Source organism: Zonotrichia albicollis, chromosome 4 (genome assembly GCF_047830755.1).
Source record: "Zonotrichia albicollis isolate bZonAlb1 chromosome 4, bZonAlb1.hap1, whole genome shotgun sequence".
Classification (NCBI taxonomy): domain Eukaryota; kingdom Metazoa; phylum Chordata; class Aves; order Passeriformes; family Passerellidae; genus Zonotrichia; species Zonotrichia albicollis.
Window position 1 is genome coordinate 30,661,769 of NC_133822.1, and position 27,167 is coordinate 30,688,935.

At 43.1% G+C, this 27,167-nt stretch overlaps 1 protein-coding gene across 6 annotated transcripts; it reads left to right on the forward strand.

The window, feature by feature from the left end:
* The first annotated feature begins 164 nt into the window (after positions 1-164).
* On the forward strand, positions 165-26,246 carry C4H12orf75 (chromosome 4 C12orf75 homolog). Of its 6 annotated transcripts, none has more exons than XM_074539286.1 (6): positions 165-363; positions 7,407-7,431; positions 22,620-22,655; positions 23,609-23,698; positions 24,462-24,497; positions 25,846-26,246. In XM_074539286.1, the coding sequence occupies exons 1-5, from the start codon at positions 321-323 to the stop codon at positions 24,469-24,471; spliced, it is 204 nt and encodes a 67-aa protein (XP_074395387.1). In that variant the 5' UTR covers positions 165-320; the 3' UTR covers positions 24,472-24,497; positions 25,846-26,246. The 6 variants fall into 6 exon arrangements, 5 of the variants coding, with proteins under 5 accessions (XP_074395387.1, XP_074395384.1, XP_074395385.1 ...); XM_074539283.1 differs by having other exon boundaries at positions 167-363; positions 24,457-24,497; XM_074539284.1 differs by having other exon boundaries at positions 167-363; positions 23,609-23,688.
* The last annotated feature ends 921 nt before the right edge of the window (positions 26,247-27,167 follow it).

Here is a 27,167-nt window from a genome sequence, read left to right on the forward strand (position 1 = left end):
TTAAAATAGTGAACAGGATGTTATTGATAGCAGATATCTCCGGCTTAGCAGCTCCAGCCCGTCCGGGCGAGGGGACAGCCCGGGGCGTGGCTCTCCCTGGGGAGGAACGGGGCGTGAGGCGAGGGGCCGGGGCTGAGGCCAGGCGGCGACGCTCGGGGCCGGCGGTTTCCCAGGCGATGGGTGGGGAGAGGAGGAGGAGGAGGAGGAAGAGGAGGAGGAGGGGTCCTCGCGGCTTTATCTCCCACCCGGCTCCGCCCGCCGTCGGCTGTCTCCCGTGACCGCAGCGCACCGGCGGGCGCAGCGCGGGCAGGGCAGCGCCCATGGGCTGCGGCAACTCCACGGCCGGCAGCGCGGGCGGGCGAGGTAGGGCGGCGGGGCGGGGCGGGCCGGGCCGGGCTGGGCGAGCGGCGGAGCGAGCATCCCCGCCGTGCTGGGCAGCTCTGCGGGACTGCGGGGGGCGGCGGCGGGCACGCACCGCACTCGGCGGGGATACAGCCCCCGGCGCGGGGGATACCCGTCCGAGCCGCGGGAATCGCTGCCCGCCCTCTTGCAAGAGCATCTTCCTTTCCCGAGGCTGATCCGTTTGCTCAGGGCGAGAGGGTGATGTGGCCTGCCGCAGCCCCGGCGGCTTTCTGGTGCCTGCTTGTCGCTAGAGTCACCACAGAAGCTGCCCAAGGCACGGCGAACCCAGGCCGGGAGCTGGACGTAACGATCCCGCCAGGGGTGTCAGCTCCATCCTCCTCGCTTCCCTATAAGGCCACGAATGCCACTTCTGAAATGAATTTGTGCGACATCTTCGTCTTTTGCTTGTTGGAGAAGTTGGAGGATATTCCATGATTGAGGTTTCATGCATGTTAATGTGTACTGCTGGCTGGTGAGTCCAGCTGGCTCCCTTATTTGTTCATTGCTATTTTCAAAAGAGATAAGATCTGGGAAGATGGTGCTGTTGTGCTTTTCCTCCCCCCTGCCCCCGCAGAATAGGAAAGTACATGGAAACTGGTAAGTGGACCTTCACCCTGTAATTATAATATGAGCATTTCCCAATCGTTTTTCATCCTAGCTGCACTTGGCAAACATTGCCACCTGTTCCAGTACCTTTATCAAGTCTTTCAGATGCACTTGAGAGCTTTCAGCTCTTCAAAATATGCAAAATAATGGTTGGACAACTTAGAATTACTGGGTCCCCATCTCTTACTGTTTTGATTTGAATTAACCAGAGTTTCAGTAGTGCTTTGCGTGGTGCTAGTCCTTTCTTGGTCCTGCCTGTGAGCGTGAATGATGCTGTCTTCTTTAGGGAGTATGTGTGTATGCTTGTGGGTGCAATGCTGTTCAACTCTGCGCTCCACACTCAGAGGAGATGCTGTTCAACTCTGCACTCCACACTTGGAGGAGAATGTGATTCAGCCATTCCTTACTCGGTTTCTGTTAAATGATTATAACTTAGGTTTTAGATACTATGTCTGTCCATCAGAGGCCTCTCTCACCCATAAAGAACACATTGTGTGAATTTGCTTGAACATTCAGTGCTCTTAGTGGAGCTGTCCCATTTGCATACATGAATTCTCTCCCTTCAGTTGATTCCCACATTGCTGTGACTGGAAGTTCCTTCTGTATATGACCAGTCTAGCTTCATACCACTGAGGTGATGCTTGTTCACATCCGATTTCTGTTTGCTGGATAAAAGCACCAGAGAAGTTCAGACTGTTCAGTCAATTATTAGTCCATTTGTGGTAGTTTCTAAGTTGATGTTGATTTGACTGTCCTGTGGAACTTGTACCAGAGTACAAATGGGTAAATGTCAAATAGACTAACTCTGACAGCAGTGTTTTTCTCTCAAAGTTTGTTTAAATGTGTCCCTTTGCATTAGAGGTAGTTGTCGTGAACAGGTTTTGGCCTGATACATTAAGTATTTTCACTGATGGTCTGACCCCTTTGATAGTTAAACTTACTTATATGTTTTACATATACATTTGAACTTGCATTTTTGTAAACTTTTAAATGCTCTTTAGAAACATTCCACAGATCTCTAAGGGCTTAGTGCACGTAAAAACCAACAATGCCACGTAAACCCCATCTTTAGTATAATGGAATTATTACTATTGCATTGATAGACCTCTCCAAATCCAATGGAGCTCTGAAAGGTCCCCTTCACTTCTCACTTTTACCACTGTCAGTCAGGAATTACTCTGTGCAGTCTATGGTCTTAAAATAACAAACAGCTGGTAATAAAAGCAAGATGTCAGATGTCTACTATTTATTTACTTCATTTAACATTCCTTACAAAGTGAGTCTAATAAAAATAAAATTATTTTATAAAGGGGATATTCCATTTTTGCTTGGAATCCTTGAGCTTTTCAGGAAAATGCAACTCCTAATTTCACCAAAAGATGTGAAGACTGTGTAAATACAAATAAATTTTGTGGCATGCGTAGCATGACTACATTTTTAATGCTAAAGTTATGACTATTCTGTAATCGGTAATGTCAAAGCTAGAGGTACGTAACATGTAATTAACCTGTAACACTCTCTGTCATATCAGATGACTAAGTAAAATATTGAAGTATACAGAACACATTAAATGTGTTAACACCGATCACCATTTTCTTACTCTGATAAAATTCCTATTGTAGCCTAATTTGATTTTTTTCTGAGCAGATGTATATATAGTGATAGTTCAGCTAATGATATTATCTTCTGTTGCATGGCTAGAATGACATCAGACCTTTCAGCTCTATGGTCTGTGAGATCTAAACTAATAGACATGATGTAGAATAACATTTCTGTCTGTGGTGCAGTACTTCAGAACACCAATATAACTCACAGCATTCAAATGTTCTTTCCAGAGTATCAGACAGTGGCAAAATCTCTTCAATTGAGAAATGGCAATTTCAGTTATCCAAGTAAACTGATGTATATACATCCTTCTTAAATTACCTAGCTATTTTATGTATTAACTATGGATTATAGTTATGTATGTCTCAACTTGTTGTTTTCCTTATGTTTTGTTGTCTCATTTTACATATCCTTCTTTCATGTTATTTCCTAGAGTTTTAGAAGCTCAACAATAGCTCTTTTTTTTGTGTACGTCTTTTTAAAATATGCTCTTATACATTCATTCCTTTTTTTTTTCCTGAGTTAAGGTGTTTCCCTTGATTCTAATGATTCTTCACTAAAAATTTTTAACTGCCTCCTCCTTTCCATATCTAGTATAGTAGCAATGACAGCACCTTAAATTATAGTACTCTTTGGAGGCTGTCAGTCTAGCCTTAATTTAAATATATAGAGAAGCTCTTTGTCTGTGGAAAGCTTCAAGTACAGTCAAGTTATGATGAAGGAGATCTTTCACACCAAGTTTTAACATATTTATTAACTTCAAGTTTGGTGCAATGCCCAGGAAGTCATCATGCCATTCTATTGATTGGGTCTAATCTGTGTACCGAACTCCCACCTGATGAGCTGAAGAAATAATTGACATGAAGCAAATTGATGATATTCTGTCATCAGTTACAATGGGGATATAAATAAAATTAATTCATGGATGTTAGAATGCACTTCCTTACTGCTGACTGTTGGAGCCTGCAATAGAAAGAAGCCTGCAATAGAAAACTCATTCTTAATAATTGCATGTATGTGTGTGTAATTTGGAGGGGTTTTATTTGCTTTTTGTAACAATTTGGTGTGCAAGAAAATGTCATAGAACATCGTTCATTAAAAAGTATTAGAAAAATGTTTCATAATCAAAAGTCAAGTCCTGGCATTTTTTGTATCCATTTTATTTATGTGAGGGGTTGCATCTCATGCTTTTTATACTTTTCTGAAGCTTTTGCCTCTCACCTTCACTCATGATGCATTTCTCAGCACAGAAGAGTATCCTCAGTGGCTACAAATGTCTCTCAACCATCTTTTGCATTAGGCCTGCATTTACCAAAATCCTGTAGTATCACCAAGAGAAGCTGCTGTTGTTCTGAAAGAGCAAAACCCCCTCTCACCTAGTGGAAGATGCTTTGGGATAAATTCATCTTCTTTTTTACTTGTTGATGTTTAAATGCTGTGGGGTTTTTCTGAGGGATCACAGCTCCACTCTTCTACACAGAATGTTTTTCTTCTGTAATCAGTGGGGCTCAGAGCAATGTGTGGCTGAATGGAACACGATTATTTGCAGGCTGTACTCTTTCTTCTCCTTCTGCAGCTCTAAAATACCAAAATGCAGCCGTGATTCTACTGTGTAAATGGTATGAGCAGAGAGGTCATTCAGGACAATTCATTATTTCCTATTTTTTATGGATGTGACTTTGTAGCTACTCTTCAGTGTCTTGCTGAGGTTCGGTTAGAAAAACCAAGCAAGCAAGAGCCTATCAAGACAAGGCTTATGGGGTCAAGTGCTGCCTTTTCTTAGGCCAAGCTCTTATAGTGGGAAAAAATGGACAAACTTTATATATGTGAGCCTTTTCTCAAGTCATTTATGGAAACCATCATATCTATGAGAGCAGTAGGCCTTGCTGCTATGGAGCGAGCTGTAGAGTGTTTGTGGATTGGGAGTAAACAAGATTCTTTGGCTGAACTTCTGACAGAAGGAATTTGGGCAGCAATAAAATTGTGTTGCTCACTAAACGTGCAAGAGTTAGACAAATATGTTGGTGAAGTAACAGAGTGAGGGTGAATGGATTGGACTTCACAAATAAACATGTCCGTATGAACTGAGATTGTTTTGGTTCCTTGAGAAATAATATCTATGTGTAAGGAATGTTCAGGCTCCTGAATGAACAAAAATTTAGAAGTTTTTACATTGAGATTTTTTTATAGTACACCTAGCTAAAATTATGTTCATTTGCAAGCTCAGAACTCTTGCAGGAAGAAAACTCCTTTGGTAACTGGAAACACTCTCAGATCTGTTGTCAGGTACCTCAGTGATACTTGAATGAATTTTAACCAAACACTTGTTTCACTTTTGCTGGTGAAAATGAGAAATAAACCCCACTGAAATTAATGGAATTCCATCAATGAAGGTGAGGATAAACTGGTTTGCTGTGCTTATAAAAAAGTAGAAAACAATGTTTTTCTTTTTATATGTATTTTTAAATTTATTGTAAAAGTAAAACTGATTTCTTAAAAAGTGAATTTGTTTTGATCATACTCAGTTCTCAAAGTTTTTGTGTGAAATACATTTCAAAACACTGCAGTGATTTTTCAGCAGTGTACCCTTGCTAATATTCCAAGAAAACAAGTGCTGCAGTGTGTGAATGTTAGTGGCATATTTCCAAACATGGAATTTTATAGCTCTTATCAAAGCCCGGGCTGATGGGTTTGAGTGACATCTCCCATCTCCAGAGTGAGGATGTATTTGTACCATAATGCATTGAAGGCAGGCATGGCACTGAACATGGACGTGGCACTGAAGTACGCCCAGTGATTGACTGGAACTTGATTATCTCCTCTGGGGAGTGTAGCAGTGCTGCTGTTGGCACACAATTTTTTTCCCTTGGCTTGAGGTTTCAGTTTGGGGATTAAACACTGTACTTTTGCTGTACTTCCTGCAAGCAAGACAAATTTTTGAGATCGGCATCCAAGGTGCTTACACTCAGAAGAGTCTTGGCAAAGGCCTCTGAAAGGGCTGTGAACCTTTTAGAGAAACTGATTTTGATCACAGAGAGTTTAGACTAAAACATAGGAAAGTTATGGCCCTTGTGCAGACACAGCAAAGGAATAGTTTCTTCTGGAAAAAATTAAAAATCCTGCTAGGTCCAGCTAGGTTTTTCAAAACGCATGTTGTCTGAAGTGTTGCCGATGCCTGGGCTCTGTCTAGGGGTACAAGGGGGTGCCCTGAAGGCTCATTGCTGAGCTGACTGCATGAACCGGCCTTGGTAGCAGAAAATGTCTCCCTACATTGACAGAGATTGAGCTCGCACAGCAATGCCAGCCTTCCATCTGGGTACAATTAATTGTACAGGTAGTGCTTCATAGATGTGCCCACAAAGCCGAAAAGTCTCAGAGGGCTGCCTGGTGGAGTAAGGTTGCAAAGCAAAGGCCTAAGCTTATTGTGACTAGAGCTACTCCCTTCAACTTATCTAAGGCTTTCTGCTGATACATGTAGCCATACTGAGATTTTGCTGACTCTGGAAGCAAGACTAACAGAAAAAATGTGTACAGTTTCATACTAGTCTAGTCGATGTTGTTGCCGGGAAAATGAGGGATAGTCAGGCCATAGGAGATAGGAATGACATTGTGTTCAGGAATTAGCTGTAAAGGGTGATGTTTTCTGCCGTTCAAGCAATCCATTCAGGTAGACAGAGCCAGAAAGCCTTGCAGGTCTATTACTTCCTCTTGTTAAAAATAAGTATGCAAAAGGCATATTCTTACACATCAAAGAGAGATGAAAGGTATTTTCTATTTATATCTATTTTTCATCAGCAGAAGAAATAAAAGTTTGCCAAAAAATGAAGTACTGTGGAAGAAAAAAACGCAACCTATCTCCAAACTCAAAAAAATCTTTGTGATTGGCTACTTCCATTTCTTCAGAATGAGCTCAGATCACCTTTTCCAGCTAAGTACTGAGAGGAAAGGAGAAGTGAAAGGTTTTTCTAATGTCTGCTCTAACTTCTGTAATTAATAGAAGGGATAATTTACTGGTTACTCAGCTGAATTATATACTAGCAAGAGCAACATAACATTAGTAACTTGGGAGGAGCAAGAAAGAGTTTGTACTTGGGTAAATGTTTATCTCCCAGCAAGAAACATCTGAGTCACCAAAACAAAAAAGTCAGTCACTTATACCAGGCAGCCAGGTGGCAGCTTTTGTCTCTTTGGTTTTTTGTTAAATAGCAAGATGAATTAAGGGGTGGTTGATCTCGTTAGATGTCTGTGGCTTTGGAAGGGTTGTGTCCCAATGTTTATATTAGTTCTGCTACTCATTTTATTAAACTTTGTTTATCTGGCAGGAAGAATGAGGCAGCATTTTACACATGTGGTGCCAGCTCTACAACTGCATCAAGTGGCAGAATAATCGGGCATTTGGGAGTAATTGCCTGGTTAGTTGTGCCAACTTTGTGGCAGACAAAACCACCAGAGTTCTGAGCAAATGGAAGCATATAAAATTCAGAAAGAGTATTTTTTCTTATGTTGCTCCCATCTTGAGTGACTGCACCTGGGCACTGGTCCACAGCAGCATCATTTTCACACTGGGCCACTGAGTCTGGCCCAGATGTGATAGATTTAAGGGATTGTGTGGATAGTCATTAAGGATAAATGTAGCAATCATAAGAAATGTGTTCTCTTACAGTAGCAAATTTTTGTTGCTATTTCTGTGTTGTTTAGGACAGAAAGACAGAAAAACAGTCCTGCACTGTTGGTTGGTTTACAGGATTATGCCATTACCTAGTAAACATGTTTTGGTGTTTTTTTTGTCCTAGGTGCTACAGGGACTACTAAAGATGTGTAAGTACTTACTCTTCTCTACTCTTTTAAATATATAACCCTGGACATATTTTCAGTCATACTAGCCTTATACTAGATTTAGTCATACATGATTAATCTGGCTTCTAACATATAATCAACACAACCAGATGTTTACTGTCTCTAGTGACAGCTTTCATCTCCACAAAACAACTCCTTGTCTTGTTTACTTTTCTACAGATTTCTTTGCTTGTTATTTCTCTAACAGAAATTTCTTTTCTCTGCTTCTGTTGAGACAGTTTTCTACCAGAGCTGGTTATGTTACTTCAGACTGCTTTTCCCCATCATGTGCCAGTGCACCTTTTTCCAAAGGCCATCTAATTGTATGAAGCCAGCACATACATTTCCACCAGGCCCAGTGAGAGATTTAGAAAGCCACTGAGATAAAATCCCTCTCTTTTGCATGAGACCCACTAACCTGTCCAACTTCCTTTTCAAAGTACCCACCTTCTCTAGGTATTCTCTGCATTAAAGATAGCATCTATTTGTTTGACACGGGGTAGCAGAGGCAGCCCTACCCATCCTGTTTTTCTCTAAATGTGCAAGATCTTTTTTACGGCTATACTTACTTGCTGATACAGGAATGCACAGGAACAGCTTTATTCAGCCATAAATGTATTTTTCTACCAAAGAAAACCATAAAGAATTCCTCCCCAAGGTCTTGCCTTCTCCTATTTCTTGTTACTTGTATTTGCCACTAGCTGGGAAAGATTGTTATGTTATGCAATAGGCACATCCTTCGGTGTTATTTACTTCGCTTAGAATAACTCCTCTAATTAGATGGAGGAATCCTTGTGTAGAAATGAAGGCAGTCAAGTCAGATAAACAAGTGGAGGGAAGAGCTTAACAACAGGCTTGTCCTTGCTATTACAGAGCAAGGACAAGAGAACTAACAACAGGTGTCACTTGGCTGATCAACACTGTTGCCACAGATACTCTTGACATCTGTCTTACCTCTGTAGTCTGTTTTCTGGGCTTGTAGTGCCAGACAATAAATTACAGAAGGGAATCTTATAAAGAACCTCTTCTTGATGCAGCCTGCAGCATCACTGCCCTCAGTACTCCTGTATTTACAAACACACTGGTTTAATTTATGGCAGGACCTTATTTATTGTTCAATTTAGACGATTTAAGGACTGACTTAGAACTGCATCTTTCTTTTTGCTCATCAGTAGTTTTAAATTTCAAAATCTCATGCACTGTTGAGTTATGAATGTTGTAAGCATGTTCCTGTGCTTAAAGGTATGGAATATGTAAACTGTGAGTATATGTAGAACTGTGTTTAACTGTGTGTAAGCCTTTTTAGAGCCTGGCTGCAGGAGTTAAAATGGGAACATCCTATTATTAGTGTGAGTTCATTTGTCATGTTTCAAAATAGTATCAAAATAACATAGAAAAAAATTAATTACTTGTGCAGTCTTCAACAAAGTGAAAGGGTCTATTCTGGAGCTATTTCTCATTCAGATTAGGGACAGTGGAGCCAACCAAACAACCCATATGAGTAATAGCATGGTTGAGCCTTCTATTTGGATGTTAGAAACACACACTTACTAAAGAGGAATGGCAGTGATGACCCAAAAGCCCTAATCAGGCATTCTAATACTTAACAGAAGATTTTTATGAAGGAGGTAAACTATCAGAAAAATTACTTTCATTTCATAGAAATGAAAAAAGCAGATTTGTATTAACTAATATTATAGATCCACAAAACTTTTTTTACACCTTTTTACTTTCATCAGCTAAAGTTTCTCTTTAAGTAACCCTTATCTTTTTCTTTTGCTGTCAAATTTCAGTCATAGCACTTTTGATCCAGAAAAACATTTAGGTGTGTCCATCCTTTCATGCTTTTGGATACCAAATCTGGTTATTCTAACATGAGGTTTCTCATTTCTTGACTGTGACTCATTGCCAAAGCACCATGACTCCTGGAGTGCACAGCCAAATGGAAGCGAAGAGGGCTGGATCCTGCTCGGGGCCCTCCTGGGTGACTGTGAGGAAGCTGCTTTGCCCTCTGGGCCTGGAGTTTCTCCATCAATTAGATAGGGGTGATGATATGATCTTCCTCTGAAAGGGTTCTTCCTCTCTGAGGGCTGTGTGGTGACAAGGACACATGCTCTGAGAGCATGTCTGCCCTCTGTGCTCCAACCCAGGATCTGCCAGCCAGCTTCAGCCCATACTCCTGCCCCATTAATCAAGAAACATTCATCACTGCTAATTGGGAAAGCCTAGCTGTAGGAGAAGTAAAGGATATGCTAGAAAGTAATGCAATGCCTGTGGTATTCAGTGTTTAGCTAAGTCTGGGGGAGGATTAGTTACACTAGGAAGGAAAGGATACAGCAGTTAAATTCCATTTCAAAATATTGAGAAGAAATGCATCAAATACAAATTAAAGGCACTTGTTCCCAAGAAACACCAAGAATCTGAGGAGTAGTTGTCTGTCACTTGTTCAAAGTTCAATGGATCATTATTAGTGGGACTACTGAACCCATGTAGAAAGAGTCTCTATAATGATCGGAACAAACAGAGCCATAAAAGCTGAGGTAAGAAAAATGTGGATGAAAAGAATTGGTGTGAATGCCTGTGTAATGGTTTAGGGCAAATTTGTTAAAGAATCTGCAAAGGAGGGCCCCTCCAGAAAGCAAAACCCACACGGCCCCTCCCCACAACCGGTTCGGGAAAAAATTCCTCGGAGAGAGGTGGAAAGAACCTGTTTATTTGACAGACACAGCCCCCCAGCACACAAAATGAACAATACCAGATGACACCGCTTTGCGAAAGATGACAAAATCAGAAAGTCTCTTTCGGGGGGGGGGTGGTTGCTCTGTTCTCAGTCCCTCCAGTGCTGGGGCAACTGCTGCAGCCAAACCTTGGTGTTCCCGGGTTCCAGTCTGGAGCAGGTTCGAGATGGTCACAGAAACAGGAGAGGAGAAAAGTCCAGGACGGAATGTGGACTGTTTGGCTAAACTAACTAATAAGCAGAGGCAAAGCAGAGCAGAAGCAGAAGCAAGAGCAGAAAAGCAAGCCAGCCAAGCAACAAGCTAGGCAAGAAGAGAGAAAAACAGCCCGATGTACGCTCTCTCTGGGTCCCTGATAAGAGAAACCCAAACAAAACTTCCACTCTTCAGAGCCGGTCTTAAAGGCACAGAACAGAGGAATGGGGATACAAACATCATATGTCACCCCAGGACAGCCTGTCATCTGACATTTAAAATATGTGAGAAATTACAGCTTCTTTTACCATCAAATGGACATAGGAATGATGGATGTAAAAGCTGACAGATGAACAAAGTGTGTTTTTCAGATTTTGGGTGACAGGATGACTCTTGGGACAGACAAAACCTTACCAAAAGAAACACTTATTGAGCTGTAAATATAATGCCATTTTGTGGATTTGCTCTTAAATCTGCCCACTGGCTCCATGACTCTGCCCATGCTACCTGCTGAGAACCATGCTCTCGGCTACTCTGCTCATGTCAACAGCATCTGAGGCAGCGACACAGCAGCCAGTCAGCACAAAGCTCCTTGAACTGTTAAGTTCCTTTTGCTTTCTATTCCTGGTGCAGAAAAGCTTATCCTAGCTTGCTGTCCCTGGAGGACTGCTGGACTCTTGTGTCCATGTGAGCCCAGGAGATGTGGCAATGGGAACAGTGCCGAAACCAAAGGAGCTTCTCTCCAGTCTCACTGCCATGTGGTTGAGCATTGCTGTTGTGGCTTTGCTCCATGGAGCCAGCCGTGTTCACTCAGCCTGGGCACAGAAGCAGCACCTGTCTCAGTGGCTCAGCAGACACTAAACATGCAAAATTAGTGGGCACCCTGCAAAAGGGGGTCTTGAGCCACCATTTGTGAAGGTGAGAGGTGTGTAGTAAATAAATGTGTAGTAAATAAACTGGGGCAGCATTCCTTCCTGAGCTCCCAGAAAGGTGTGTAAAATGGCTCATTCCTTAAGTGCCATCGTACAAATATTTCTTTCTTTTCCCTCTCACACTCCCATGTTACTCCTATCTCTGCTCATTCCCTCTTTTCTGGTAGGGCTACAACAGTTAGCCCCCATCATTGCCCAGCCCAAGAGCTGTTGTCTGTACAATCCCAGATTATTTTTTCTGTCATGCATTTGAAGAAAAAAGGTATTGCAAAATTACTGTTTTGATTTATAGCTAGTAAGAGGAAAGGAAGAAAGCAAAATGTTAAAAAACCTTCTTGTTTGCTCAATCATAAACCTGGATAATTTGTTTTCATGAGAGAATTACAGTAATAGTCTGTGATGCCATATTACAAAACATTTCTGGAGCAGAAGAAATTGGCCCTGTTTCCTACCAGGAAACATAAAAAAACCCAAAACAAAAACAACATTAATTTCCTGTTGGACAATACTGATTATTATTCTTACAACTCCATTTCAGAGGCTTCAAGCTGTGCCTGTAGTTTTTGGTGCCTTTAAACGACTCTTTTCTCTGGACAATGGTTAATCTGGATTATAGAAAATGTTCCAAATAATATGAGAAAATCAAGCCTGTGACACATTTAGTTGGTTCAACAGAAATGACTGTCTGTGATCTTTTGGGATCCAAAGTCCTTTTCCTTAAGTAGAATTTTTTTTCCACCTAAAAATACATCCTCATTTCCACCCACTGATATACACAGGCTTTCCATTTTCTTCAGGAGAAACTGGCCCACACTGTGACAGAACAGCTTCACGGTCCTCAAGTAAAAATGTCTCTGCATTCTCTGTCAGTGTGTGTGAAGACTGTAAGATGACTTAGGTGACTACACGGGGTCACAGGAGATGGGAAATGCCTTCTGACATGTCTCTGGTTCCTCCAGGAAGGGATGGCAGGAGGGCCAGGAAATGAGGAGTTTATTGATCAGTCTTTCTTGAGTGGTAAGACGTAGACAAAGACAGCAGACGAGGAGTGCTATGTCCTGCATAAATATAATTTAGCAAAATTGAAGAATAATAAGATTTTCTCCAAGCCTCAACTATTAAGGGACCTGTGTACCCTTACTCACTGTGATGATGCAGAAAGGATAGTTGGTAATGTCCCTTAGGAAGAAGGTAGATGCCAGAAAATTTCCAAGCTGTAGCAGTAGTTTAAGGCATTTGCTCCCCTCCCAGGAGGTTTAAGGGCATTTTCTTGCACTTAAGACTGCATCTTGCTCTGAGCCCTCTGCTCTTCAGGCCACAATCCCATTGACTTCAGGGCCCTGTAAGGGCGTAGAGCCCCAGCAATTAAACAGCAGGCACATCAACCTTTTAGAGTAAATAAATTGGTCGGAGACCCAGCTGAAGTGCATCTGCTGCCCCATCCTTACCCAGTCATGGAAGTAGAGCTCAGAATCTGAATATTTAAGCGAAGGTGGGTGAGTAATTTGTATGATGACTGATGTTGGGACACAGACTGAGACTGCAGCACAGGCATTGCACACTGAAGGAGTAAGAATAAATTATTTTAATTTTTTGTATTACCTTTGCCTTCATGTCAGTGCTGGTTACTTTAACCCCTGCTCCCGTTCAGCTGCATTGTACTACACAGTACAGTGCATAGAACTGACAGAGTTTTTTGAACAATGACCTGTAACTATTGTCAGATGTGACTCATACCCTTTTCACTGACTGGGCCTTTGTTGTGGTGTGTTGCAATGTCCTGTTTTAAACTTCCGAGTCCCTTCCCAGGTGTGCCTATGCCTCTCTCCCTGCCCCCTCGCCCCCTTGCTGAGTGTGCCCTGTCAATCAGGCTAACATACCAGCAAGGCGTCGTGTGATTCGTCGATTTCAAAGGATGCTTCTCAGGCCTGGGGGTCATTGGCCTGTCTAAGTGTCATCCTCCCTTGAGACCCTGCCCCCTTCACCTGGTTGGTAACTCACCTGTCCCCTCCCCTTCCCCTGTCCCCGAGCTTATAAAGTTAATGAGACCATGCGGCCGGCATTCTGTTAGCAGCAGTGGCCCAGTGCAGACAGCTCTGTACCAATGGAATAAACATCTGGCTACCTTCTAGCAGAATCCGCTCCCTTCTTTCTCTTCACCATCACCAGAAGCTCTCTCCTGAGGAGAACGGAGTCCTGTCTTGTGCCCCGCTGCACTCTGCCGCCAGCCAAGGTATCTCTGGGGTAAAACACCGCAGTGCTGCCTCTGGCCCAGCAGCGAAGGTCAGAACTGGCCTAGGCACCATCTAACTGGTTATATTGGGATCCATATTCCAATATATTGGCGTCCCTGTGGGTGGGCAAAGTGACTTCGCAGCCCGAAAACGGACTCGCAGTTCCTCAGAGAAGCTTCTGCCAGCCGTGCATCCAGCTGAAAGGAGCCTGGCTTCAAGACTCCCAGCTAGAGACTTTGGGAATACTCCCAGAAGAAGTTTCGTGGACTGTTCGGCGCCTTTGGAAAGCCCTGCTTCATTGTGGTGAGCAGATTTTCCAGAGGAAGAAAAGGGGAGCCTCTCTTGCACCCAGAGAGAGGTCCTTTTCCGGTGGAGACCTGCCTGCCTGTACCCAGCCTACAGCTTCCATTTCACGTGAGTATCTCTGCTTTCGGTAGAGCAGAAGCTCAAAAACAGACTCTGCCACGAGTTCTGTTCCTTTTTGCCTTTGCATTTTTGGCTGCGCAGCCCCACAGACAAGAATTCATAGCGTTCTAGCTTTATTTTCTGCGTGTGTTTCACTGTCTTTTAAAATTCACGCCGGAGCGGCCCCGGCTCAGTAGCGTGCTCAGACACGTGTTAGGAGATTCTCTTTCTCTTTCTCTTTCTCTTTGCGGGGGAGGGGGGGGCTCTCTTTCCACGTGGCCGGGGGACCTGCGGGGGTCGGGAGTGCTCTGCACACGCGGCGGCGGAGGGGGGGCGTCCCGGTTTCGCTGCCACGGGGAGTGGCTGCTGTCTCTGCTCCGCGGGGGGGCTGCATTCCACCGCGGGGGAGGCTTTGTTTCTGCCTCGGCTCGGCAGGGCATGCCCTGTTGCTGCTGCCCGGGAATTTTAAAAGCAGTATATACAGCTGCATTGTGAAGCTTTTGTCTGCTCGTTATCGCTTTCTATCTGTGGTTTTTTTAGAAATTGGTAGCTGATTTTAGCTTTGTTTTTGGTCAGGCGGGATTAAGTACTTTGCTTTTTACATCTAACATGGGTTCCAAACTTAGCATTGTACAAAGGGGAGTGTATTATAATATTGTTAGCATTTTAATCAAGAGTAATGTGAAATTCTCTAAAGGAAAATTGAAACAGTTTATAAGATGGCTTTTTCTGCAGTTCCCAAACATTTCCCCTGAAGAAATCCACAATATTCAATTCTGGGATAAAGTTGGGAATGAATTGATAACCTTAGGACAATCTGGCAAATTACCCTCAGCTAAATTTGTGTTCTGGAGTTTACAAATTCGAACAGCATTGCTCAAACAAAAGGAAATGGAGAAAAAGCCAAATGTAAAGCCATGTACCTCTGCTCTCCCTGTTCCTCCCTCTCCTTCTAAAACCCCTAAACCTCTTTCCCCAAAACTTGGTATTTTAAAGAGTGCAAACTCATTGGGAAGTCAGCTCCCAGAGAGTGCAAGAATACCTGAGTTGTTTTGTTCACAAAGCCCTGGCCAGGCTGCGTGTCTTTCCCAATCCCCTCCTCTAAAATCCCGAGCACGTGTTAGCTTTCCGGAGAGCAGTGATGTCCAAAATAGCCCCCAGTCCCTAGGGGGTGCACAAGATGGTGGGTGCCACGTGGCATCTTCCCAAACCTGGTCTTCTTCTTCCCAAAATCCTCTTAAGCATCCCAAAATTCCTGCCCCATCCCCGTCTCCTCCTGTTCCTCGTGACCCCTTCCCCCCTCCCCCCGCCTTTCCTGCAGTACCCTCAGCTCCACCCCTCTACTCCTCCCAGGGGGCGTCTACTGACGTGATGTCACCAGGTGACCCCGCCCCCTGTTCCCACGGTATCCCCGCCCCTTGCCGGCCCCCTGTCCCCGCCCCCTCCCCGGGTTCCCACGGTGGGGACACACCCACTGCCTGTCCCCAAACCTGTAGCTGTGATCCCAATGCTTCTGATTCAAGGGATACAGAGCAGGGGACAGCAGACCCAATGCATGGTGCCATGTTGTCACTGGCCCCTGTTACGTTTCAGCCTGCAGCTCAAGCAGGAGCAGCCCCAACTGCTAATTGGAGTTCTTTTGGACGACAATTGATTAAAGAGATCTGTAAATCTCATAAAGAATATGGTCCACACAGTCCATATTTCCGTGGCCTTTTAAATTCTGAATTAAGTAGGACTGTTGTAATTCCACATGATTTGAAACAACTTTTTTCATGTCTCATGACATCCACAGAATTCAAATTATGGGAATCAGCATTGAAACAACTGCTAAAAGATGCTCTCCCAGGCTTACAGGCTGATCCAAACACAGCAAAAGACAACAATGGTAACCCTATTACCCTTGACCACCTCTGTGGTGAGGGTCAATGGTCTTCTCCCTCAGTCCAAGCTGCTGCAATTCCTGCAGAAACACTTGAGAAAGTAAAAGAAGCAGCTGAAAAAGCATTCTTTTCCCTCCAACCTGAGGGGCCTTTTGAGCCCTGTAGTAAAATCAAACAACTACCATCAGAGCCTTTTTTGAAATTTGTAGAAAGGCTAACTAGAGCCATTGAAATACAGGTTAAAAAAGAAAATGCTAGAGAAGCAATTTTAGAAGAAATAGCATTTACAAATGCAAATGAACAGTGTCGAGCAGCAATCCTGAGCCTTCCTATGGAACCTTCCCCTACATTAAAAGATATGCTTCTAGTCTGTAATAGGAAAGTGCCTCTGATGAGTGTTGCTGAAGACTCCAGACCAAGGCTGCTGCCAAGACCACCTCAGCGTGTTGCTGTTGCCAGCCCTGCACCTTCTCTTTCAGCACAGCAGTACCCTGGGCAGCAGCGGAGACCAGCAATGGTTGAGCCCACTAAACCATGCCTGCTTTGTAATAAGCTAGGACACTGGAGTAACCAGTGCCCCCTGAAAAGGGAATTTGATGAATTTAAAAATAGCAGGGGAGGAGAACTACAAGCCCTCCCTGGGGGTCAACAACAAAAAAACGAAGAATAAAGCGCCAGCCTGCCAGGCGTGCAGACATAAAAGGAGCAGGCCAAGAGAATAAGGGTAGCAAAATAAATCAAGCGCGCAATAATATTAACATTTGTGTAAGTGAAGCAGGTGCTTCAAAGACCAAGTCTGCTAGTCCACTGTTGAAGGTGAAACAAAATAACCTTTGTTATGATTTAACTGATTCTGTATTAACCGCATCTTCTGTCAATGAGCCTTACAGGTTGCAGCTGACAGAGTCACTCCACCTGAAGGACACTGACTGGCATATTGTCTCTGTAAATCCTGAACAGAAAGGTACTTGGAACCAAATTCGTTGTAAGTACATCATCACTGGGGACAAAAACACACCACAAGAGATCGAAATTGCTCCGGGACTGACAACATCAGATCCCAAGCAATTTGTTCTCAGCCTGCACTGTTTCCACCCACCCCTGTTTCTTCCCAAGGGACAAATTGTTGCTCAAGCTATCCCTGTGCCATCTTTACCTGAAAATGTCGATAAACAGGGGCCCACAGTCACCCGGGTCCAAGTTATTGGGACAGATAAACCCAAATTGTGGTGCAATGTCAATGGGGGTGGGGAGTCAAAACGCATTGAGATGCTTGTAGACACAGGTGCAGACTGCACAGTGATTCCAGTACAAGACTGGCCAGCACACTGGCCTTTACAAAATGTTGCTGGTCACCTTCGAGGTGTAGGAGGTCTGCAATTGGCAAGGCAATCCAAAAGCATTATTCAATTCGAGGGTCCAAACGGACAGTTGGCAAATATCCGTCCATTTGTGTTAGATTATTCAGAACCTTTGTTAGGGAGAGATTTAATGGCCCAGTGGGGTGTCACAATTGATATTCCAGACTCTCCACAGCATTTTTGTGCAGCAGTCATTAAACAACAGCGCCCCACCCAAAAACTGAAGTGGAAAACAGACGAACCAGTTGATGTGAAACAGTGGCCACTCAGTAAACAAAAAATAAAAGTGCTTGAAGAACTAGTACAAGAGCAACTAAGAAAGGGCCACATTGTGGAGACCATGTCCCCATGGAACTCTACAGTGTTTGTCATCCAAAAAGCTGACAAAAAGAGGTGGCGACTTCTCTGTGACCTCCGACAAATTAATAATGTAATTGAAGATATGGGTTCTCCTCAACCTGGTATGCCATCCCCAACAATGCTTCCCCAAGATTGGAAATTAGCTGTTATTGATATTAAAGATTGTTTTTTCCAAATCCCATTGCACCCTGATGATGAACCGCGTTTGGCATTCTCTGTCCCTTCTATCAATTCAGAAGCTCCTATGAAAAGGTACCATTGGACCGTTCTTCCTCAGGGCCTAAAGGTATCTCCAGCTATCTGCCAGTGGTATGTCTCTTCCCTGCTTTCCCCAGTTCGTGCAGCCGCAGAGAAGGCCATCATTTATCATTATATGGATGATATCCTTGTGTGTGCCCCCAATGATGATTTACTAACATATGCGCTTGACCTAACGATCGATGCATTGATTGTTGCAGGGTTCGAGCTCCAGGAAAAGAAAATTCAAAAGATGCCACCTTGGAAGTATTTGGGCTTAGAAATTGGAAATAGGACCATTGTTCCTCAAAAACTAGAAATCAATCCAAGGATCAAGACCCTTGCGGATGTCCACAAGTTGTGTGGGTCTTTGAATTGGGTAAGACCGTGGCTTGGTCTGACTAATGAAGACCTTGCCCCTCTTTTCAATTTATTGAAAGGGGGAGAGGACCCAGGTGCTCCTAGGTCTATTACCCCAGAGGCACGGAAAGCTCTAGAAAAGGTTCAGATTGCAATGTCCACAAGACAGGCCCACCGATGCCGGCCTGATCTGCCATTCAAATTCATCATCCTAGGTAAGTTGCCACACCTCCATGGAATTATTTTCCAGTGGGAGGAAAAACAAACACCTAAGGCAAAGGACACACCAAAAAAGGACCGGGACCAGAGGGACTCTCTCTTGATCATAGAATGGGTTTTCCTCAGTCACAAAAGGTCCAAGAGACTGACAAAGCCTCAGGAACTGGTAGCAGAACTGATCCAGAAAGCAAGGACCCGGATCAGGGAGTTAGCAGGATGTGATTTTAAGTGCATTCACATTCCAGTTGAGTTAAAATCAGGTCAAAATACTATGAAAATACTGGAACAATTGTTTCAAGAAAATGAAGTGTTGCAGTTTGCTCTGGATTCCTACTCAGGACAATTTTCAGTAGCACGGCCCGCTTGCAAATTGTTTGAACAAGATGTTCAATTTACTTTAAAATTAAGAACTGCTCTAAGTAGGAGACCTTTAAAAAGGGCTCTAACTGTCTTTACAGATGCGTCCGGGAGGTCCCACAAGTCTGTTATGACTTGGAAAGATCCTCAAACCCAGCAGTGGGAGACGGACATTGCTGAGGTGGAAGGTTCACCTCAGGTTGCTGAATTGGCTGCGGTTGTTAGGGCTTTTGAAAGGTTCTCAGAACCATTTAATCTGATTACAGACTCTGCATACGTGGCAGGAGTAGTATCCAGAGCAGATCAAGCAATACTGCAAGATGTATCTATCTAACATTGCACTTTTTGAATTGCTTTCCAAACTGGTAAAGTTAGTCACTCACCGAGAGCAACCCTTTTATGTGATGCATGTCAGGTCACACACTGACTTGCCAGGGTTTATCGCTGAAGGCAACAGAAGGGCAGATGCTCTTGCTGCACCTGCAGTGATGGCCACTCTCCCAAATGTTTTTGAACAGGCAAAAATCAGCCACCAGCTTTTCCACCAAAATGCACCTGGCCTGGTTCGCCAGTTTAACATCACTCGAGAACAGGCCAAAGCGATTGTGGCCACGTGCCCAAATTGCCAACAACATGCACTCCCTACAGTGAGTACGGGAGCAAACCCAAGGGGACTGAACAGTTGTGAACTGTGGCAAACAGATGTAACACACATACAGGCTTTTGGACGGCAGAAATACGTTCATGTTAGTGTAGATACCTTTTCTGGAGCGGTCTATGCTTCTGCCCACACAGGAGAATCATCTATTGATGCTATTAAGCACCTCTTACAGGCTTTTTCTTTCATGGGCATCCCCAAGGAGCTGAAAACTGATAATGGGCCTGCTTATAAATCCAAGGAATTTGGGAGCTTCCTGCAGCAATGGGGAGTAGAGCACAAAACTGGCATCCCCTACTCCCCTACAGGTCAAGCCATTGTAGAAAGAACTCACTGTGATATTAAAAGGGTCCTGGACCAGCAACAACAGGTTCTGAAGGTAGAACCTCCCCACATCCGGTTATCCAGGGCACTATTCACAATCAATTTTCTGAATTGTTCTTTTGACAGCCTGAACCCACCCGTCCTATGCCACTTTGGGGGGAGCAGTCACAGGTTGATAAAAGAAAAACCTCCAGTTTTAGTAAAGGACCCTGAGACTTGGAAAATGGTGGGACCTTACAAATTGGTTACTTGGGGACGTGGATACGCCTGTGTGTCCACCCCCTCTGGTTTAAGGTGGGTTCCTTCCAAATGGATAAAGCCCTATGTTCCCAAAGTCTCAGAGAAATCTGCAGAAGCACCCCAGGTTGCTCACGCTGCCTGGAGAAGAAAACGCCGCACACGTTCTCTGGAGGAAATTCCATTTAAGCCTCCTATCTGGAATAGTTTGTAATATATGTTTGTCTCAAGTTTTTGTACCAGTTTAGATCCCACTGTTCGTGTGTAGCCCCGAGACGCCATGAGACCGAGCCTGCTTCTCGTCCTACTCGTGATCATCCCACCTGCGATCTCCTACATAGTACTGCAGCCCAAACCCCATATGGACTGCCTCGACAAAGGCTCTCAGACATCAACAGAGAAACTGACAACGAGCTGAATGGACTTCTCAATGGCTGGGGACTCTCGGGCTGGTTGGGATCTATTCTGAAAACTGTAATTTTAGTGCCGTTTATTTTAGTTATAGTTATTGTAGTTTTTAGCATTGTTTTTGGAGTAATCAGCCGCATGGTTCTCAAGTTAATCTCAAGCTCATCTCCCCCTCCTGAGGTCTACCATTTGGAAGCCCTCAGTGCTCCAGTGGATGACCTGGAAGCCTCAGTGGAAAACACTGACCCTCCTGTAGAAGAAGAACCGATTTACCAACCATGGTTTGGCAATCATTCTGCACCATAAACACAGTCCTCTTCTTTTTAAACAAAACTAGGGGGAGATGTTGTGGTGTGTTGCAATGTCCTGTTTTAAACTTCCGAGTCCCTTCCCAGGTGTGCCTATGCCTCTCTCCCTGCCCCCTCGCCCCCTTGCTGAGTGTGCCCTGTCAATCAGGCTAACATACCAGCAAGGCGTCGTGTGATTCGTCGATTTCAAAGGATGCTTCTCAGGCCTGGGGGTCATTGGCCTGTCTAAGTGTCATCCTCCCTTGAGACCCTGCCCCCTTCACCTGGTTGGTAACTCACCTGTCCCCTCCCCTTCCCCTGTCCCCGAGCTTATAAAGTTAATGAGACCATGCGGCCGGCATTCTGTTAGCAGCAGTGGCCCAGTGCAGACAGCTCTGTACCAATGGAATAAACATCTGGCTACCTTCTAGCAGAATCCGCTCCCTTCTTTCTCTTCACCATCGCCAGAAGCTCTCTCCTGAGGAGAACGGAGTCCTGTCTTGTGCCCCGCTGCACTCTGCCGCCAGCCAAGGTATCTCTGGGGTAAAACACCGCAGTGCTGCCTCTGGCCCAGCAGCGAAGGTCAGAACCGGCCTAGGCACCATCTAACTGGTTATATTGGGATCCATATTCCAATAGGCCTTCACAGCATTAAGTTGCTGTGCTGTAACATAGCAATGCTTAGTGTCAGCAAGAATAGGCCTCAAGCAGATAATAAGAAACAATATTATAGTAGAGCTGTGAAACGCAAGTAGTAAACGACACTGTTATGAGCGTTTCTTTTTGAGTCAACAGAGAGGGGGAATTGTGGGAATCCATAAAAATCAGAAGGTTTTAGGAACGTGGTAAAAAGACAGGCCTCATACAGCAGATTTGTAAACAGTGCTAAGGGAGCAGAAAAGGTTTCTAAGCTGTAGTGAAGACATAGGAAAGAAAACAATAGGGCTGTGTAAGTTGGGCTTTCTAAGTTGCAACAAGTTTATTTAGTATAAATTTAGAAGGTTAAATATGAATAGAGCTCTGTGCTTTGTCTCTTACAAATGAACCACTGTGTTTGAGAAAAGGCTACCATTGTTTTAACCAATGCTACGTGTGCTACAGGTGATTGGATAGAATTACTGTCAGTATGCTTTTGCTCTATGTGATTGGCTAAGATGCATTTATGGTATGTTGTAACATTAAGTTTCTTTGGTCTGCTGTCTGACCCACAAGCTGTTAGCATCGCTTCATTGCCATAGCCATGTAATGAGACTGATGCTGGAAATAAACAGCTCACGACGCTGACCAAAGTGACCCCGTCCCGTTTGTGTCTGTATATAAACTGCTGGCATCAATATAACTGGGAGGAATCAAACCTCAGTGACTCTGTGGATCTACAGACTGACCTGTGATTTTGCCCTAAAGTTAAAGGAGATGTAATTGCCCATTTATATGGGATGATTAACAGCATTTGGTCTGTAAACAACAGGAATTGCAGTGCCTCATTTTATAGAGAGGCCTTGTAACAGTTTCTGGATTCTGTAATAGCTGCTGTGAAAGTTTCTTTCTCCTCATCCTCACTCACATGCCAGCACAGACACCCAGTCCCTTTCTTTCCTCTTTTAGGGGAATAGCAGTCCAGGCTTGTTCCTGTTACGTGCAGAGCCTTAATGTTCCTTTTATGTGGGGAGTAGTGTGGGGACTCACTCAGGAATAGTGTTAATTCACGTGTTTCTGCTCCCAAATCTACTTTCAGATCTCACTGGTGGGGGTCATAAAAAGTAAGCTGCATCTTTTCTCAGTCCTTTATTTCTTCTGTACCTTATACTGGTAAATTGTCCCTTTTTTATACCTGTGTGAGTACTTTGTTGAATGGTGGATGCCCTAATTTAAACTGGGGTCAGTAATGCTTCAAAATGCTTCTGAATTTACCCAGATGGGCATGGAACACCTGAAAGAAAGAATCTGCTAACATGCTTTGTATCTTTTGATGTTGCAGAGCAGAAGAATCCATATCAGATGATGACAAAAGGAGGTAGGTGCTCTGCTCAACCAGGGTTAGCTTTATTTGCAATAGGCTGCAGCGAGTTCTGCTGCTGGTTCTGCATCCTTCCTTCCCTCCCCCTAAGTCCCAGCAACACCAACAAAGCAGAGGAGAAACAAAAAGAGAGGGGGAAATCTCACACAGAGTCAGGTATTGATGAGTCCACCCAGTCTGTTATTGAGCTAGGGAGGTGGGAGCTTGGTAGTAAAAAGAGCACATTATCTTGCAGCTGTAGGTGGTGTGCTCAATAAGGGCTGGGGGCCTCTGCCTTCACACCATCACTGCCACAGAAGGTGACATTAGTGCTTGTGGGAGATCTCTGCTGGGCTGGAACTTGAAGGAAGTATGAGTCTATCATCAAGCAAATTAGAAATTGGCTCAGACTCCCAGGAGCTGGAGAAGGTGTGATTAATTCAGCACCTAACAGGGCAGAGCAGTGTAAAGGCAGGCTCTGCAGGTTATTCCAGGCACAGTAGAGGCTTTAAGACCCATTTTTTTACCCCCCTTTATCTGTCCCTGCATTTCATACAGGCTCTTTGGAGCCAGAAGGTATCCTCTGCAACTCCGTGAAGAGAGGGAGAGGGTTGGGCCATGAAAGTACCTAAGACACTTGTGGTCCTTTATACTAACAGTTTTCTCTAAGTGTAACCCTAAGCAGGGGCAGGCAGGTTGCATTTATTAATGAGGTAAAAGTGCTATTTAATTGGTGTGCATTGTTTAAAGTGTGGTGCTTTGGTGGTCCCAGTGTCAAACATCAGTGTCAGATTAGCTCTGTCCTCAGCTGGATATACTCAGAAGAAGCTGGGCAGGTGGGGTTTATTATTGTCACAAGACAGCTGGGATCTTGTGATAAACCTCAGGAATTTGAGTGAAAAAGTACCTCCTTTCACAAGGAGAAGTGTCCCAGCTGAGCTCTGATGTGCCTGTAATTATTTTTCCACCAGGAACTATGGAGGGGTGTACGTGGGCCTGCCATCAGATGCGGCTGCCATGGCTCCCAGTCAGACGAAAGCTGCACCCAAAGGTACTGGCAGGTTGTAGATTTATTTTCTCTTGCTTTCTGGGGATCATTTTATCTAGTAGGATGTATGTCCTTTAAAAGTCAATTATTATTTCAGACAGACTGGCTAGCCTTGAAGCCTCTTAATGCTGTGGGGCTGTTTATACTTGTCAAAGGGTTTGTTTCCTTTTATTTAAAATTTAACACACTTTTGCAGAAGGATCCTAGAGCAGATGCGGACAGTGTAGGTACATGGTCTTCTGAACATCTTCTCCACTCTCTGACTGCTCTGTGAATTGAAAGAAAACAAAACCCTGTTAGGACTAAGAGGCTGTGATAGATGCACTTGCAGAGCCCCCGCGCTATTTTTAGTTTTGAAGGTATTTACTTGCATTGTGGTGAATTCCAGTAATAACAGGAATTTCAGGTTTATTTCTGTTCTTAAATGAAACCTAGCAGAAACTGTTTCTTTTCCATGTTATATTTTTGAGCAGTGGGAAAAAGCATTAGATTTATAGCTATTTAATTGACAAGTCATAAACATGTAATTATGAAATAATGCAATATTCTTTTGATTTAACACAAAAGAATGCTACTGTCACATATGTACAGCACAGAGTTTAGTCACTGACTGGTGCTTTCAAAATTTGCTGCAAAACAAGAAAATGAAAAACAGTAACACTTTTAACCAAAATAAAAGTAGCTGGTTTTGGAACAGTAATAACTAAACAAAACACGTGTTTTGTTTTTTTAAAGATTTTAACCATCTTTGTCTTTCATTTTCTAATTAAGATTAGAAGGAAATAAAGACATCAAGATGCAAGCAACCCGAGGTACAGTACGTTTTGATTTTTTTACATTAACATTATGTGCTTGGCATGCATTTGTTGAACAGAACAAGGCAGCAATGCTCCCTGTGATGCTCTAAGTTGGTCTGGGAATCACCAAATTACATCTCCAGCTGCATAGTAACTTCTAAAGGCTGGACCAGGGACCAGTTCTCAGTGGGTGCAGATATAAATTAGACAGTAGTAAAGTCATCTTCTTGGTGAAAATTGAGAAGCAAGGAAACTTCATTTGGGAGCAAATAAAAATCAAATGTCCTTAGTGGTACTCAGATCTCCCATAAGAGGTGAAGTACATCAGATCAGCATTTGCAGAGACAAAGATTTTTCCAGGAATGAGGATTTTGCAGTTAGAAAACATCTCCTTTTTTGGAAGGACCTTGAAGACCATAGTGTGTCACCCATTATGTAATGTATTGGAGCTTTCCCCTTGCTATGGGAGTATCTGTGAGGGCTTCATTTTCCACCAGCTATAATAGAACATTGAAGATTTATAGGCTCTATTCCTAAATGAAGAGTTTTGACTAAGTGTAAAAAAATGCTTTATTAGTTCACATCTGCAGAAAAAATAAAAACAAATCAAGTTTCCATTCAGTACTTGAACTAAATAAACATTGACAAATTTTGATATGGAATTGTTTTGATGTCTAGCCAATGGGGAGCTGAAAACTATTAAGCTGCCGTCAATTTCCATAAGAAGTAGAACTCTTTCCTAGAGAAACAGTTTTGACTGTGTGGATGCAGGCCTTGTAGAGCAGAACACATATAATAAGTGCCTTTATTATATGAGTGATTAAAGCCCCAGAACTTTGGTAGGAGCAGCCCTAAACAGGGAGAACTTTAGGTGGTCTTCACAGCTAATTTCAGTAACCTGGCTGAGATGTCTAAGCTAGAAACACCATCACCCTTGACCAGGTCAAAGCTCAAGCACCATCTTGAGATTGCAGCTTTCCGTCTGTGGTTTATGAACAGAGTCTGAGTTGCTTAGGTGCTTGTCTAGGTGCTTTAGTTGAATGCTTGAGGCTGGATATAATCAATCACTTGACATTTTTTTTGCTATTTAAACTAGCTGAAAATGTGCTTTGCCTTCATTCATGCAAGATCAGAGCTTGGCTGCTGATTCAAGCTGCACAGAAGAGCAGCTTCAAAACTGCAAAGGTTCCTCTGAGCTCCGCAAGTTTATGTGCGTGTGTGTCTGAAGTTCATGGACTACAAATCTCTCAGCTTCTAGTGACAACCTAGTTCTCTGGTTTATGTATAGAACATTCCTGTGTTGCTTTTCCACTACTGTTTTACCACTCTACCTAAATCTGTTCCTTTTTTTTTTTTTGAACAGTCTATTAAGAACAGTTGCCAGTGCTTTGGAGAGAGCTGTCTTTTGCTGAAGATTTTGATATTTACACAGCCTTCCAGAGAGCAGGAGAGATCAGAGCACCAAAAAATCCAAACTGTTCCAAGTTCCAACAACGGGTAAAGCTTAAAGTACAGCGTTGAATTCCTTTCCAGTGATAGTTGCATTACGGAAACCTCCCGCTGTTCTCCAGTGAAAGATGAAATTAGTGAACTCATCGTGGATGTTTCTGTTCAAGAGCTAACTTTGATGATCTGCAACTTATTTCTCTGTGGCCATGTTGCAGATTCCATCAGCTATCAGCTATGCTTCATATATTTCCTCAAAAAAGTTTGATAGATTTTATATAGAAAACCATCACTACTGTCCACTCAATAGTTTCTATGGTAGGTTCCTGTAAATTAATTGTTATTTTACTTCAGAGTAATATATTTGACAAGTTTGCATCTTTTTGGGAATATTGCAAATTTTAATATTTTTGCTGTGAAATATTAAGAATAGGATGAAATAAGCTTAAGACCTTAAGGTTCTTTATAATTATTACTGTCCCTTTTATACCATGTGACAAATATTAGTGTTTGATTTTCACCTTGTAAAAAGATGTTGCTCAAAGAAATTGATTCAAATAAGAATGATATATTTCATAGTATTATTTACATGTCTGTTTATATTTTACTTTAGCTATATCTCTTTTATAAAGCATTACATATAAAAATACTAACAAAATAAACTATTATGTGTCCCATTCCATGTAATAATAATATGTCCTTGCATAAGGATGAAGTGATAGTATTTTCGGAGCTAGTGGGACTAAACTCCAGTGCTGCATCCTCCTGACCTGTAGAGTATTTTTGATCACTATTAGAGTTTTATATCCCTGTCTCATCTGAAAGCATCTCCAGTATGGCAAATTGAAACAGAATGAGCATTACTACTTCTTTAGCAAGTTGTTCAGGTTTTAAAATTCATTAAGTTAATAGCAATTGTAAGTTTTGCATAGAACATAAAACAGATTGTGCATTTACAGATGGCTGAATAAGTATTTAAACTACTAAAGCCTTTTGCAGCATTCTTTAGTCAAACTCTTTTTAATGAGACTTGATACACCATACACTTTAAATAGTCAAATAAAAAAAACCCCACCTAATCTGCACCATATTAATATATTACTGTACATTCATGACCATTTTTAAAATTAAAAGGAAACAACAAACCATAAAATTTGGGCATGAAGAAATAAGCTGCCGTGAACTATGAAATTCCTGCCATTTTCACTGATACCCATTACTACCAATGAACTACCATTG

Bases quoted from the DNA above. Each gene is read 5' to 3' on its own strand.
- C4H12orf75 (XM_074539283.1), top strand. From the start codon at position 321: ATGGGCTGCGGCAACTCCACGGCCGGCAGCGCGGGCGGGCGAG. The intron at 7,432-22,619 runs GTAAGTACTTAC...TTGATGTTGCAG, and splicing joins ACAGGGACTACTAAAGATGT to AGCAGAAGAATCCATATCAG. The intron at 22,656-23,608 runs GTAGGTGCTCTG...TTTTTCCACCAG, and splicing joins TCAGATGATGACAAAAGGAG to GAACTATGGAGGGGTGTACG.